Genomic DNA, 14,631 nt, shown 5'->3' on the forward strand with positions numbered 1-14,631 from the left:
GGCTGATCAAAATGCATTACACTAACAGCAGCATGTCCTCCTGCAATGCCTCGTGAGGTGTTTTTCTAGATATGCATCCTACTTTCATTTTCATAACTGAGCTACTGACAGCTCTGGTCAGATCCTGGAAAATCTGCTAGGCTTCGTTTTGAAAGCCTATGGAAGGTTTCCATGAGGATCTTCATCAGGGAGGCATGCTCTGCTCTTCTGCCTCCATATCCATTTTCTCCTTTTTTTAACCACCTCTGAGCTGAAACGGCTTTCTCTAAAGAGACTGAAACTGGAGGTAAATGAGCACTCACCTATATAGGAGAGGCCAATCAAATGCAAAGAAACAATCTTCAATTACATGTGGGATGAAGATGAAAATGGAAAACACTAAACTGGAACAGAGTATCTTTTTTCAAATCCTTCATGAACCTCTGCTCCCAACTGAATCTTTAATGGTTTCTTGACCCAAAGGTCCTCCCACTCCAGCACCATTCCAGCACTGCAAACATAAAATTGTTTGGAAGAACTACAAAATCCACTCCAGTTGCTTTGATTAAAAAAGCAACCACAGAAATGCTTCCTCTTTGTTGAGTTGAAAGCACAGGGTTAAAGCAGCTCAGGTAAGTATTCAAATGCTGAAGGATTTCACTTCAGGAAATAATTTACACATCTGTTTACCAAGACAGGGCTCTGGACAGGGAAGCCCAAAACCATGCTAGGCTTGCCAGAGCAGTGAAAGTGTAAACTGAAATGCTTTAACACAGATCATGCCTAACAAATGGACTAATGTTTCTGCTCAGCAGAACTTGTTATTAACCCCTTTGGTACTGCAATATTTCAGCACAAGATAAGCTCAAGACAAAAGAGAAAAAACTATTCTACAAATATGTCTCATGCTGGCTTTTGTAATGACATGTCAAAGTTGTTTACACTTCCCCATAGTATCAAAGTACGCTCAACTGAAGATGATAAAGTGAGTTAGAGCAAGCCTAAAAACAGTTACTGCACTGAAACTACTCACTGCCTTCCAGAGAAATGAACTGTCCTACCTCTTCAAATCAAGCTCATCTTATATCTTTGCTTGCTAGGTTAACCACAGCTCTGCAGACAGATTTCTCACTGGTTAAGCCGTCTTCATCCAATTAGAGAAGCTATGCTATACAACACCCCCCTTCTTTCTACCCAGTGACCCTCTTGCTAATACGGAAAAGTTGCATTTGTCTTCAGCCATTAAATCCAATTGTGAATTTCATTAGCAACCTGCTGTAACTCCAAACTTTCTGATCCAGTATTTTTAAACAGAAGCACATAATTTTGTAGTACTCTGAGATGGTCCTCATTCCCATTTTAAGGATCCATGGCACAGTGCAGTTCAGGAAAAATCAACCATGACCATGTATCACACAATCTCCACATAGAAATTAACAAACTTGCCATAAACTTGCCACTAGTTGTAAGTCTCCTATTCATAGGTACTGTAAACCAGCTGATAGCCTGCTGCAGGATAAGATCATTTACTAATTTTAAGAACATGTTGGAAAAGATTTGACTTTATTAGCTCAATACATGCCAAACAAGTCCATTAAAGGTCTCACAACAGTTAAGAACATCCCTCAAAGCCATTTGTATTAAGCTGTATCACTGGCAGTAGATTGACTTATTCCAGTGTTACTTCAAATTAACATCAGTAAAGTAACTTGTCCCATCTGCCTTTCCCAGACACGAAGCACAGCATTCCACTTGGCTGTAATACCCCTATATCTTTAACATTTAATACCTCTAGCTCCTTTAACAAGACTTTAAACTCAGCCTGCTGCTCATCTGCCCATTTAAAACCAGAAAACTAAGAAGAGTGTCTAGACAGGGGAACTGGGCAGCATTTTTCTTAGTAAAAAGAAGAAATACTAAAAACACATTGAAAAGTGTTTGAGGAAGTGTGGTGGGGTTTTGTAGGCAGCTTCAGATCTATCTTTCTGCAAAGAATCAACAAATGTGGATTAAGAGGTCTACTTCATATACAACATGTTTTTCCAGAACTAAAAGATGAAAGGGGAAAGTGCTGGCTAAGGCTAAGTAGCAGGTAGTCAGCTTTCATAGTGAAGAAGGCTACCATAAATTACTATAATACCTGTTATGTTCGACATTGATAAAGTTCTTTAGGTTGGCAAGGCAACAATGCCAAGGTTATAAAGTTATGCAAGAAGTCAAAAGCAAGTCCGAGTATGAAGACCAGAAGTGACTTACAATATTGAAATTTCACCTACTGTTTCACTGCCCATTTGTTATCCATGCATGCACTGCACTAGCCAGAGATTAAAACATAAGGACATGCAAGGATGCACACAAACCTAGATATCACTGCTGATGAAAGATACTCGAATCATGGTCATTACTACACTCAGGACAGTGCTCAAGAGATGTCAGAACCGAGCTAATCTTGGAAAGGATCAGCAGCAAATAGAAAGTATTTTGCTGTTGTTACAAGCCATGCTATATCCGCTACCTGACTAGTAAGAGTGGCAAGAAGCCGCCCATCTGAAAAAGTGTATTTGTGAACAAGAAACCATGATAAAGGGCAATGATAAAGATCTGAAATAGCTTGGATTCCAAAGAAGTACAAATGAAAAAGTATGGCTGGGAGCACAGTACTCAAGACAAGTTATGAGTTAATGACATATCCAAAGCTAAAAGACAGCTTACATTTTACAGCAGACCAGAGATCTCAAAACTATGAGCTTCTTAGAACCGGATAGAGAAGAGTCAAACTCACTGTATTTGATACTAGATTTGAGATAGACACAGATTACCAGTGTCCACAACACTCCTATTGCTGTTCATTATGTGCACATGGTTAGTAATCCTTTACTCATGTCTAATTTTCATTGCTGAAAGCAGGGTTGTCCTTGGGTGCTACAAACAACTGCCGAGTTGCACAATACATACACAGGAGGGGAAATTTTCACTTCAATTACTTTACACTTTTGAATATTTTAAAAGACATCTGAAGGGTACCAGTAGTTTTTTTTTAATATGAGACCATACAATTGCTGCACACAAAGCTGTTCAAAATACCTGTTTAGGCATGATGTATTGCACTAATCTTTAACTAGCCCTATCCAAATTATACCAATAAAAATTCATTAAAAAAACCAGCCAAACCAGAATTGTACTCTTAAGGAAAATTAAAAAATCAAGTAAGTACACAACATCAGTGTAAACATGTTCTTTAATATCACTGAAGATAAACTTAGAAATCCAAGTCTTAGGTGGGTTTCAAATAAATAATCATTTTGAGTAAGTGTTTACATACAAAGGGAGCTCTCAAAGCAGCAGTGCACAGTTTATAACTCCTCCGTGCTAACACACCCCCAACAAGAGAATGTACAGTAGGTAGTGCACACTGGAAAAACAATCACAACATACAGCACACTTGCCATCTTTGATGCAACCACTGAATATGTTGTTCAAAAGGGGAGAGAAGCAAATGAAGGCATGCACTGCCCTTTAAAGCACCACTATTTTCCCATAGTCTTTTTACCAGCATAATACAAATAAGCAGCCTGGGAATACAGGTTATCTTTCTGCTTCTAAAATCCACTCTCAACTGAAAGATTAACACAGCAGTGCTCCGATACAGAAAATGTATTCCTCAAACTGATATTGCAGCATAACATATCATCCCCATCCCAGCTAGTCTCTACTCGGGGACACCTACTCTAATTTTTACATTCCTCTCCAATAACTGCAGATGTAACCCAGAAAGTGTAAAGACAGGTAAGAGTTGCTGTTTCTTGTAGATCCTGGCCCAGCATACTGAAAAGAACCAAGAATGACAGGCCCCAAGAAGGTGTATGGCTACCCAGCTGGTGTCCTACGTTACTTTAGTTCAACATGCAATTGATCTGCAATTAGCATTGCAGTGCTCAACACAGAAGTACATAACCTACTAGCATAAATTCCTCAACACAGCTAATCTGCTTCATTACTCTTCTTTCTTCTCCATTTCTAATATATCTTAAAAAAGTTCTGTCTCTCTGCTATGAGTCAGTAAAAAAACCTTACTGTGTAATACTGCTGTGTACCTACTGAATAAATATTACAGGAGTTAAAGGATTGTTTCCATTGCTAGCTTGGCTTTGGCAAAACACGAATTGGGGTAACATACACTGTATACTTCACACATTTGAGTAGGGGATGCTGCAACATTTAACAGATACAAAAAATAAGTCTTAGATTTCTAGAACTGTCAGCACAAAGGATTTCCAAGTTGTTCTGAGTACAGGAGCAGAGTCATCAATTTTCAAGGAAAGCCACATAGTCAGTCAATCTGGCTAACTGCTGTTCATTTGGAATTGGTGGAACCGGAGCAGGTTCTACAAAGACAAAACAAAAGCATAATTAATGAAATTAAGAAAGCAAATCCATCTGCAACACCATCCATCGCAACAGTAAGGAAAACATTAATGCATCACACTGTTACACAGTCTTATGGGGGCTTAACTATATCTCCTACCCAAGCAGCTTTAGCTGACAATGTTGTGGATAACAGAAAAGTAAAGTAGTCCAAGAGTTACTAACAGTAAAGATAGCTGTAACAAGTTCCAGTTGTCAGCAGTCTCCAATTTTTTTTTTATTTTTTATATTGGAGTCTGAATAACTAGACTGACAGTACTTCCACTTGACAAAAAGGCTCCTGGAGATCTGCAGTTGCTCCTTTCCTTACAAGATGCCATACTGAAGATATTAAATAAATCTATTTGGTTATCTGACTAACAAAACACAGCATGGGTTACAGCAGAATGCAGTGCACATGAGGATTCTTATATAAATGTCAGCTAACCTAAGATTAAAGTTTAACAATAGGACGGAAGACAAGTGACTAAAGCTAGGCAGATAAGTTAGGAATTAAAAATCAGAAATAAAAAAATGGCAGGAAAACTTGCATTTGCCTTCCCTGAAGAGCTAACAAATTAGCATTCAAGATATAGTTACAATAGATGTACTGCTTAGGGCTGTGTGTGACAGAGGAGGCTGACAATCATAAGATTGCTTTCTTCTACAGGGAAGACTTATGAAGTCCCACATCACACAAAAGCAACAAAACCTCCTCAACTGCATGTAAATCAGAAGTTTTCAACAAAACCCTTTCTGTTTTACAGGGGCTGTCTACCCCTGCTTTGGAATCCGCTCCCTACTTCGGCTATGGAAGCAGGCATCTCAGGAACTCCTTAAAATGTGAGTGAAAGAGGAGACCAAGGGAGAAATACATTTATACAGCTCCTGACTGGGGTGGGCATTCTTGAGGCAGGAATGACAACATTCACTTCCCTAAGACCCAACTCCAATTTTGTGGTGCTGGTGAAATTGTGTTTATATTATTCATGCAAGTTTAGATATGTGCAAGTAGATTATATATAAACAGAAAGTACCTGATGAATGAATAAATCTGTTAAAGGAAGCTTCCAGCACACCTGAAGAAAAACACAACAGAAGTTAGCCCAGTGACCAATTTTAAACAGTTCTATACATCATGCCAACACTGGAAAAAGGTAATTAAGCCTGTTCATTTACCATGTTTTACTTCATAGCTACAAGCAGAATACCCAAGGCTTAGCTGGTTAGACACGCAGCTTCAAAACAGATTACAACCTCATGCCTTTCTTTTGCCTCAAAAACAGTTCTCACTCACTTTTGGAAAAGAACCACATCTAACTAACTATTAGTACTTGTAAGCACCACGTATTTTGCAACCAGTTCGTGACATGCAAAAGCTCAGGACTCTGGTTGGTTATGTGCCCCGAGGGATACATTTCAGCACATTGCCTGGCACATATCTACTGCAATGTTGTGGGCCCTGAACACCTAAAATTTCTGCCCATACAGTCTATTTTCTTAGATTAACAGACATTGCCATTTTAGATACACTGTAATCTGGCTCCTTCTTCCAGAGCTGTACTGTGCAGTTGAAGAGCAGTCATTTCATCTCTGCCTTCATAGCTTAACATTTATTTTTGCCTCAGCCAGCTATAGATACTTCTTTAGCAAAAAAAACCAAGTATTTTTGCAGGCTGAGCTTTACAGGAACAGATATTCTGTTAACATCATGACACTAAAGAAAAGATCCAGTAGAATAAGTTTTAAAGAACAAAATAAATAATACCAACAACTTGAGCTCCTCAGAACACAACGATCCACTAGATCCCTGCCCAAAAAAGTTCTACTTCTCCTGAAAGAAAACCTCAGTTCAAAAAGGTGTATTTTTACTCATCTTTATTAGATTAAGACATGTCATTTGAGGTCATCCAACTTATGTTCCTCTAAGCCAGAGCCAGCAGCAGAGGAGGAGCAGCAGAAATAGCATATCCTGTCTGCTTTTGTATAAAAAAGTTAATTTGAGGATGTAGTTTAATCCAAACTACTTGTAACCCCCAGCCCCCCACCTTTGTACTTCCTACATTTTATAAACATTCCATGTTGCACAGTGGCATAAGCCCCCATAAAAATGTCTAAAAGAATACTGTGTAAAATTAATTAAAAGCTAACACCTCATTACTAAAAAAATGCTAAATTCAAAGTCTTATGAAATAATAGCTCCACCTACCTGGCTTTTTAGGCATTACCATACGAGTTGAAAAGTCTGCTTGCCAGCCCTGTTCTAGTACACCTGAAAAGGCATTTTTACATTTGTAAGGACAAATATTTTATATGCTTGCTAGAAATGCAAAATAAAGATGCACTGCCTATATGCCACAACTCTAAGACATATTTCTTGTAACCATTTAGACATTTAGGTCAACATACATGCTCATGAGAGTAATAACAGCACACAAAACTACGTTAACCCACTACCTTCAGTCTTCCCTCACTGCTGAATTGCTTTACCACTTCCACATATAGAAGGGGAGGTAATGGTAAGTAGCAGCAGATAATAAAAAAACCCAAACAAACAATTCTCCAGAACCAAGACATTTTTCTTTATCCACTGCCCCATCACTTCTAACAGTCTCAGACTTTGTGCCTGTTTCTACTGGCCATCACTTACAGCACACTCCAACCTCCATCATCTGTAGAAATACTATTCGGTGAATAAATGCAAAGTACCTTTCACAGCTTCTTCTACAGGAAGCCCAACAAAGGCTGCAAAATCATCTGCAACTATTGAGGTATATGCCTGAGAAACCAGTCCAAAGGCTCGTCTCCTAGTTGCATCTAAGAAGAGATAAACACTGTAAGCAGACAGTAAACTAACCGCCGTAACTAGGACATCTGAGAATGTTTTTCCAATTCCAACACATTTGGAAAACCACTACCGCTCTTAGAGCTAGCACGTAAGAAGCTCCCTCTCCCTTCCCACAATTCACTGAAGTACCACAGTCCGCAGCCAGAGACAACAGCTTGCTCTATGCCAGGACAAAACCCCTCAGAGACCACATTTAACTTTCAAATGCAGTTTGCAGCATCTTGGGTACTCCCACCAGTATGGAAACCAGTTCAGGAAACTTTGCTGCTGTTGGCATTCTCCATTTTCATTCATGCCATTTTACCACATCTGCTTTGATATTAAGGCATCTGTGAATCAGTTGTTTCAAAGCTACAGAGAATGTTATTGTAAAATACCTTGGAAGGCTTTTTAGCAGTCTGCATTGCCCTCTAGTAGCAAGACTTTGCATGTTACTGTTGCATGGTCTGTAACTAAAACATTTGACTAAAGCCACATTTAAAAGGAAAACTTTTTCATAAGCATCACAAGGTTCTGGAATGCCAAGACAAGTTCCCTAGATGACTAGTTAAAAGCCCAATAAAACTGGGTAACTAATGGTCTGTTTGCTACTACAGAACAAAACATATCACGTATGTATAGTGTTTCACATTGCAGTTTCCATCACACACAATCCTGATTAATAAAAACATTTCAGTTTGTTTCTACAAGTTTTTGTAATGAGCTTTTAATTTACACCTGATAATTACATTCCTTTCAGTAAAACCTACAAAAGCTTGGTAATCTTCCTGACCACTTCTGATTTTTCATAGTAAGTAGTCATTGTCTACTTGTCTATTTCTGTTTGAGCACACAGAAATAATTTAAGGCGACAGAATGCCATGCTACCTACAGAAGTTCAGTTTGTACCTCTAAGTGCTTCCATGATTGGTTGAATAGTCTCGGACCACTGATGCGCACTGATTGTTGTATAGATTCCTGGAAAGTCTCTCTGCCAGATTCTTTGTCCTACTGACCAAACTGCACCAAGTTCAGCATTTGCCTGTTGCGACAAAAAACCACCAATTAATCCAGAATTGGGTATTCTCTACAGGGACCATTCTGTATAAGCCCATTCCCACTGCAAGTGTACCTCACAATACCTGTAACGATGAACAAACAAGCATTGTGAAATCTTGTTCTAGCAGGTGTCACTGCTGCAAGCTCCCTGATCTATCCTCTGCCAAAATGTTATCACCTGTTTCAGCAAAGTCTGCCGGCATGTCACTTACACCGATCCAGGCTGACACACCAGCTAAAACAATCATGGAGGACAGTTTGCCTCAGACTGCTAACCAGAGTTGCAAAAGGACAGACAGCTTATTTTCTGTTTAGAGAGATGCCTGCCTCTTCAGCATAGGCTTTACACAGCGCAATGGCTGTTTGCACAGTGAAGGCAATTTTCAAATTGAAAGTCCTGAAATGCTGACAAATCGGTCACACTTAATATGGTGCCATAGTCACTATAACTGCTCTCCCACTGCTGGTTTTGAGGGCTACTTCTACCATGTTGCACATTGTCCTATTGTCAACTAGACTTCACAACACCCCATCAGAATAGCAATCAAGCACCAAACTTGGTAATAAATATTTTCAACTGTAATGAGAACAGATTTGTTTCTGAAGATTTACGCTAATCATTACTTCACTCAATTAGTAGAGGATTCATCAACACAAATATGTAAGAAAAATCTGTGCTTTGAGCTGTAACCTTCCCAAAATAATTCATGCAATGAGCTTCCCCCACCAAGAATGATGCTTCACACAAAATGCAAGTTACACCAAAAAAAGCCAGATTATTCACAGAATATTGTTGTGCAACAAATACAGCAGAGGATTCAGAGAAAGGCCAAGTAAAGTTTGGTCCAGATGTCCACTGACTCAACCAATGTAACTACTTCTTTCTTCAAAGAGAAAGAAAATTGTTTCAGAACCATCTGACAGGTCCCATCCTGACCATAAGGCTTCTTAACACAAGACTATAGAACACTTGTTTTCTTGCAAAATATGATAGCAAACTAAAAACCTAGGAACAGTGCAGTCTGGAAGCGTTTCTGGTATTATATTTAGCTACATCCTCAAAATGCTTCTTTGATGCAAATGCAGTGCAAAAAAAGCACCTTCAGAAAGTTAATCAATTTGAAGATGCAACTTCTCTGAAGTCACTTTTCACTACACATGGTCTTCTGCACCCTCATGTGGAACGCGGCCCCATCCCAGAGTCAGATCCATTGCTTTCCTGCAGCTGACTACCCTTTATCACGAGGCTTTCTACCAAAAAGTCTCCAGATTTACTGAACTCTACTGCACCAGCTTATTTGGGAAGGAAGAGAGGCAGCAGACAAGAAACTAGCAGATCTTAAAGACCAACATGCCATCTGCTGGGCAACCAGTTCACAGCACAGAACTGAGCCCAAGGCTTCTCTGGTATCAAATGGCATTTCATGAAGTACTTACCGATTTGATAGCAGGAGGGATTCTTTTCCAAAGATATCGTGCATTATTCCTAAAAAAATTAAGTTAAAAATACTTCTCAGTAACCAAATATTTGCTACAAGGAGACACCAAAGGTTTTTAGAGATGCTATCATTAACACAGTCTCAGTGCTTTAAAATATTCCCTCTATGTCTGCTGAAGTAGGAAAACAAGGTTATTCCCAAGGAGACAACGTGACTGCGATAATACAACAAATAGTTCATCGACCACCTCATTTAACACCACTTCAGAAAAGGTTTCTCATTTATCTACTCTCAGCAGCATTCCACAGAAGTTAGTTTTGCAGTTTTATTTTTGGAATGGCTGCATCTTTGATGAACATATATACAAATAATACTTTTTAATAGTGTCAGAAGTCATTTAGACCAGTGCTCTCCAAACTTTTGATCACGTACATCTAGCAAAATAACATTTGTGAGCATACACCACCAGTATATGCATATGTACTTATAAATTACATGTGCCACTGCATTAATATATTACGTATGCTATAAAACATACAAATATAGAAGTTTAAAAAGATTAAATAAACATAATTTAAAGATATTTTTATTTTACTTAATAGTACAAAAATGCTTTCTTCATGTGCCCATACTCCACTTTGCACACCAAAGACTTAGACTGTTTTGTGCATGTTCTTCCCAACCCAGCTTTGTCACACAGAGTCTGGAGACTTGGACATATTGAAATACTTCGTAATTGATCTTCAGAGTCTAAACAAGTCTAAAAATGAACTGGTTACAAATTCTCAGAAAGATTTAAAATGCAAAATAGAGGAAAAAGTTTCACTGGTTTTCATTAAAGCACAATTCTAAAACTTCAAATTCATTTGAACCAAGGCTATCTGCATTAAACCTAATACTCAGTACCAGTGCGCAGGGAATTTGTCTGAAAAGAATATATACCTACAACGCAAGAAAACACTCCAGTCTTCAAATCCCCACACCAATGCTTACTTTGCCTTGATAATCAAACACAGCAGTGTCATTTGTTCTGCCTGAATAAAGAATCAGCAGCTTCTCAATAAAACCCTAAACGTACTGAATCAAGCTCGCACAGGGACATGGTAATAATCCACTAGACTGAATTTAAAGGATTACTGCTTCATGCAGACTTAGCTCATTCAAGCCAACAGTACCCCTCATGTTTAACATGGCCAGTTTAGAGTTATTCCGCTGTAATTGGACACAAGGAGCAGCATGCAATCTTACTCCAAGCAAACACAGCCTTGAAAAGCCACAAATCAAAACACTGAAGTGTTGAGCACTTTCCAAAGGAGTCAGTTTCACTATTTAAGGAACTTTCTTCCTCAAGCCAATCTGTTTCCCTACAGTTCAAAAGGGTGGGCAAGAGCAAATAAAGAAGAAGGATTTTCCTGACAGAGCAAGAGAGTGAAAGAGACTTCATTCTGTGAATACTTTTTTTAAAAAAACCAGCACTGCCTACATGGATTTTGTTAGTCACACAACCCATTTCTAATATTCTGGCAACTACAGCTCAAGCTAATAATGACAAATTTGATATCTGAAGTAAAGATTAATACAAGCCACTTACATGTCATTATGCAACAGGTATAAAGCTAGAAGCTGGCCATAAACAAGCGGTGTTGCAATTCCTCCGGGGGCCTAAAAAAGAAGTACAAATAATTTGGTTACATATTTTAAGAACAAGATACCTTACAAAATATACCAGGTAGCCAACTTTAAGGAAATCTGAACATTCCAAGACAGCTGGTGTTTTTCACACCACATAATAGGTCTGGACAAATTGTCAGAGTTGCAATGTTACAGAAATAATTGTGTCTTATGACGAAGAATTAATTTGCACAGGCCATAAGTTTTATTTAGAAAACTCAGTTTGGTTAGCTGCATGAATAAAGTAAGGTTACACCTTTCTAATGCTCCAGCTTATGCTCTTGAAAGTGGTAACCATCTCACTTCAGAGTTCCACACAAACAGATGGTTTTAGGCCTCACAAATTCATCTATCTTGAGCTAACTTCAGGTCAATTCAGGGCACTCCACCAGACTAAAGTTACTTCACTCACTTGAACTGCCCTTCTTGAAAATCCAGCCTAAGCTTTGACACCTGCCACACTTCAGCAGACCTCACAAATCATACAAGTAGAAAAAATTAATTATAATAAAGTTACAAAATTTTGAAAGTCTACAATCGCTTAAAAGCTGAAAAGATTTCCAATAAGCTTTTAGCAATTTATCAAAGGGTAGTGTGGCAAACACTCAGAGGAAGCCAATTATGCAGCTATTTGATTTAATTACATGTGTGACTTATAGGCTCATCTAAGCCAAAAGCAGGTGATTAGTTGTGTCCTGGAGCAGATATCTCCACAGCCATTCTTACACTCTTACACTGTTTCCAGGGCTTATCACCCACATACAAATACAACAGTTTCTGCAACAGTTCCTTGGATTACAAAGCCATGTCAATTAATACCTCCTGTTTGGATTGTATCAACTCACCTTTGGTGTTTGTACTAAAAAAAAAGTCATTTGTTTCTCTGCCAGGAGACTAGTGAAACAGAAGGGAAAAGTAACTAACACCAAAACAACTGGATTTACAATCTACAGTCTTACTTAAGGAAGCTCTGTGGATGCATCTAGCCTGCAAAAAAGAAAAAAAACAGCCTACATACCAACTCCTAATCTGAAAAAACAAAGGCTAGCAGCAGATGATAGTGTGCCCACAAGAATCCTGACATGGATGCAGATATACATAGCAAATAACTTGCCAGCTTTGTCAAAGCCTTTGGGAACAGTTTGCCAGGGCTGCATCTGTTTCCACTTGCTCTAGGAGACTCTGCTGACAGACACAGCAGAAACCTTAAGCAGAGTGCAGTCTAAGTTCAGCGGCTTTGTAACAGCTCCCAGGGACCCACCAAGGTCCAACACGCAACGCTCTGCAGCAGGGAAGCAAGAAGGATGTGTCAAACCTCCTCAGATGGCTTCAGAAACAAAACCCAAAGCCTGGTGGGCTCCACCCCTGCCACTCTTCCCCAGTACACACCTTAGCAGAAAGTGCACCTTCAAAGCAAGTACGAAGCAGCTCCCAGAAGGAAGGGCTAACCACACTGCACCCTCCCGCGTGGTACAAGGGCACTCTCCTGCTTCTCTATGCTCACACATCGCTTGGGGCAGCAGGTAGCTCATGTTTTCAGCACTAGAATCTCCCTCCAGCTCCATAACACTCATCTGCAGAGATCAGGGCATACCAAGGAAGTTACAGCACTACATAGAGAACATGAGAGGTGCCTGGGGTCAGCACAGAAACAGCGCACAGAAACATCAACTGAAGCTTGATGATGCACACCCATAAGTAGAGACCCCCTTACATGTAACGGCTATATTTTCTGCCACAAAACTATGTGGTTTGTCACCACCAAAGTTCTGCTGCAGGAAGTGACGACACTCTGGAACAGCTCTCTCCCTTCAACTGCCAGGGTAGCAAGATCTAAAAATCCAAATCACTGAAGAGTGCATGAAAGAGGAAAATTCAAAGTTTTCCCTTCTTTCAAATGGTTACAGCGGGACATGTGAGCTTCATATTTAGCAAAGCACTGGGAACTCTACAAGACAATAACGGGTCTATGGATATCACTCGGGAAAAGCTTTTAGCATTAACGCTATTTATCACAGGCTGGAGTCTGGCACACTGACAGCACAGGCAGTAAGCCCTGAAAACTCATCGGGCAACAGAATTTAAAACGGCACAGAGGAAGCTTCCAGCGTGGGCTTCCGTAACAAGCACACCACTGATCTAAGAGCAGTTCAGTGCCCCACTCCCCTTTCCAACACCTCTTTTTCCTTAACCACGCGAGACACAGAGATATGCAACCCTCCTTCTCGCACACCTCCCCCGCCCTCCGAAAACACCCTAATAATCACACTAAAACGCGCTCATCCGCCTGCGGCTCGCGAGCTGCTGGAAAGCTTCCCTGTAGGCTTTTTCAGAAGCGGCAGGCCGAAACGCTGCACCCCCACCAACCCCACGCACACAGAGGGGGAGCGCCGCGAACCCCTCCCCCCCCGCCGGACCCCGGCCTGACCCTCACACCGGCACCGAGACCGGCGCCGCGGTCGCCTGTAACCCGGAGCGCTCGACCCCGCGGCCACCACACCCCTCGCAGCCCGGGGCCTCAGGCAGGCCCCCGGCAACCTCGGGCCGGTCCCAGCGGCGCGGCCTGCTCCTCCCCCCCGCACCTCCAGCTCCTGGGTCTCGCACTGCTCCAGGAGCTTCTTGAAGCTGAAGGAGTTCTCGGCCATCACCGCCACGGGCATCTTCCCCGCACGGCTCGGCACCGGGCCCCGCCGCCCGCCAGAACTGCCTCCCCTCAGGCGGCGGCCGCGCCGTGACGCCACTTCCGTCCCGGGATGCACGCACTTCACCCAAGGCACTCCAGCCGCTCTAGCCCCGCTTTTCTATGCTCTGGAGGACTGCGGGGCGTGGAGCCAGGGAGGCGCGACCGGGAGAGGCGTGGCCACGATGGGGAGGCGTGGCCAAGGGCGTGGGGGCGGGGTCACGGACGGGGAATGACGCCTCAGACCGGGATTTCCTAAGGAGCGGGTGGATTATGCCTTTCGTCCCCCCATTCTTTGTGCGTGATAAACAGATCTATGTTTAGGGTTTTATCTGTGTATCTTGCATATTATGGGATGTTTAAGGTCCGTACCCTGCATCCTTTATGACGCGTTACATACGCAATTCATACAGCGTCTACGTGCGCACGTGCATCCTGTGAATCACCGCAGCTGCCCAGGTCGCGCACGCCACGCTGAAATGGCACCTAACACAGGAGCCCGAGTTATGGCTTCACCTTTTCTTCTTTTTTACTGATTTATGCTTGAAGGATGGGGTTTGAACACCTTCGCG

At 41.2% G+C, this 14,631-nt stretch overlaps 1 protein-coding gene across 1 annotated transcript; it reads right to left on the minus strand.

The window, feature by feature from the left end:
* Positions 1 to 3,199: 3,199 nt before the first annotated feature.
* On the minus strand, positions 3,200 to 14,132 carry COPS8 (COP9 signalosome subunit 8). The gene is made up of 8 exons (XM_075430788.1): positions 13,962 to 14,132; positions 11,300 to 11,370; positions 9,707 to 9,755; positions 8,120 to 8,252; positions 7,093 to 7,200; positions 6,593 to 6,655; positions 5,421 to 5,462; positions 3,200 to 4,364 (listed from the first exon to the last, which is right to left on the minus strand). Exons 1-8 carry the CDS (start codon positions 14,037 to 14,039, stop codon positions 4,285 to 4,287), a joined length of 624 nt encoding a protein of 207 aa, XP_075286903.1. The 5' UTR covers positions 14,040 to 14,132; the 3' UTR covers positions 3,200 to 4,284.
* Positions 14,133 to 14,631: the final 499 nt, after the last annotated feature.

The sequence above is a fragment of the Opisthocomus hoazin genome, chromosome 9, assembly GCF_030867145.1.
Source record: "Opisthocomus hoazin isolate bOpiHoa1 chromosome 9, bOpiHoa1.hap1, whole genome shotgun sequence".
NCBI classification, from domain to species: Eukaryota; Metazoa; Chordata; class Aves; order Opisthocomiformes; family Opisthocomidae; genus Opisthocomus; species Opisthocomus hoazin.

Excerpts from the sequence above, each read along its gene's own strand:
- COPS8 (XM_075430788.1), bottom strand. The coding sequence starts at position 14,039 with ATGCCCGTGGCGGTGATGGCCGAGAACTCCTTCAGCTTCAAGAAGCTC. Across the intron at positions 11,371-13,961 it reads GCGAGACCCAGGAGCTGGAG|GCCCCCGGAGGAATTGCAAC; the intron begins GTGCGGGGGGGA and ends CTTCTTTTTTAG. Across the intron at positions 4,365-5,420 it reads CAGATTTATTCATTCATCAG|AACCTGCTCCGGTTCCACCA; the intron begins GTACTTTCTGTT and ends TTGTCTTTGTAG.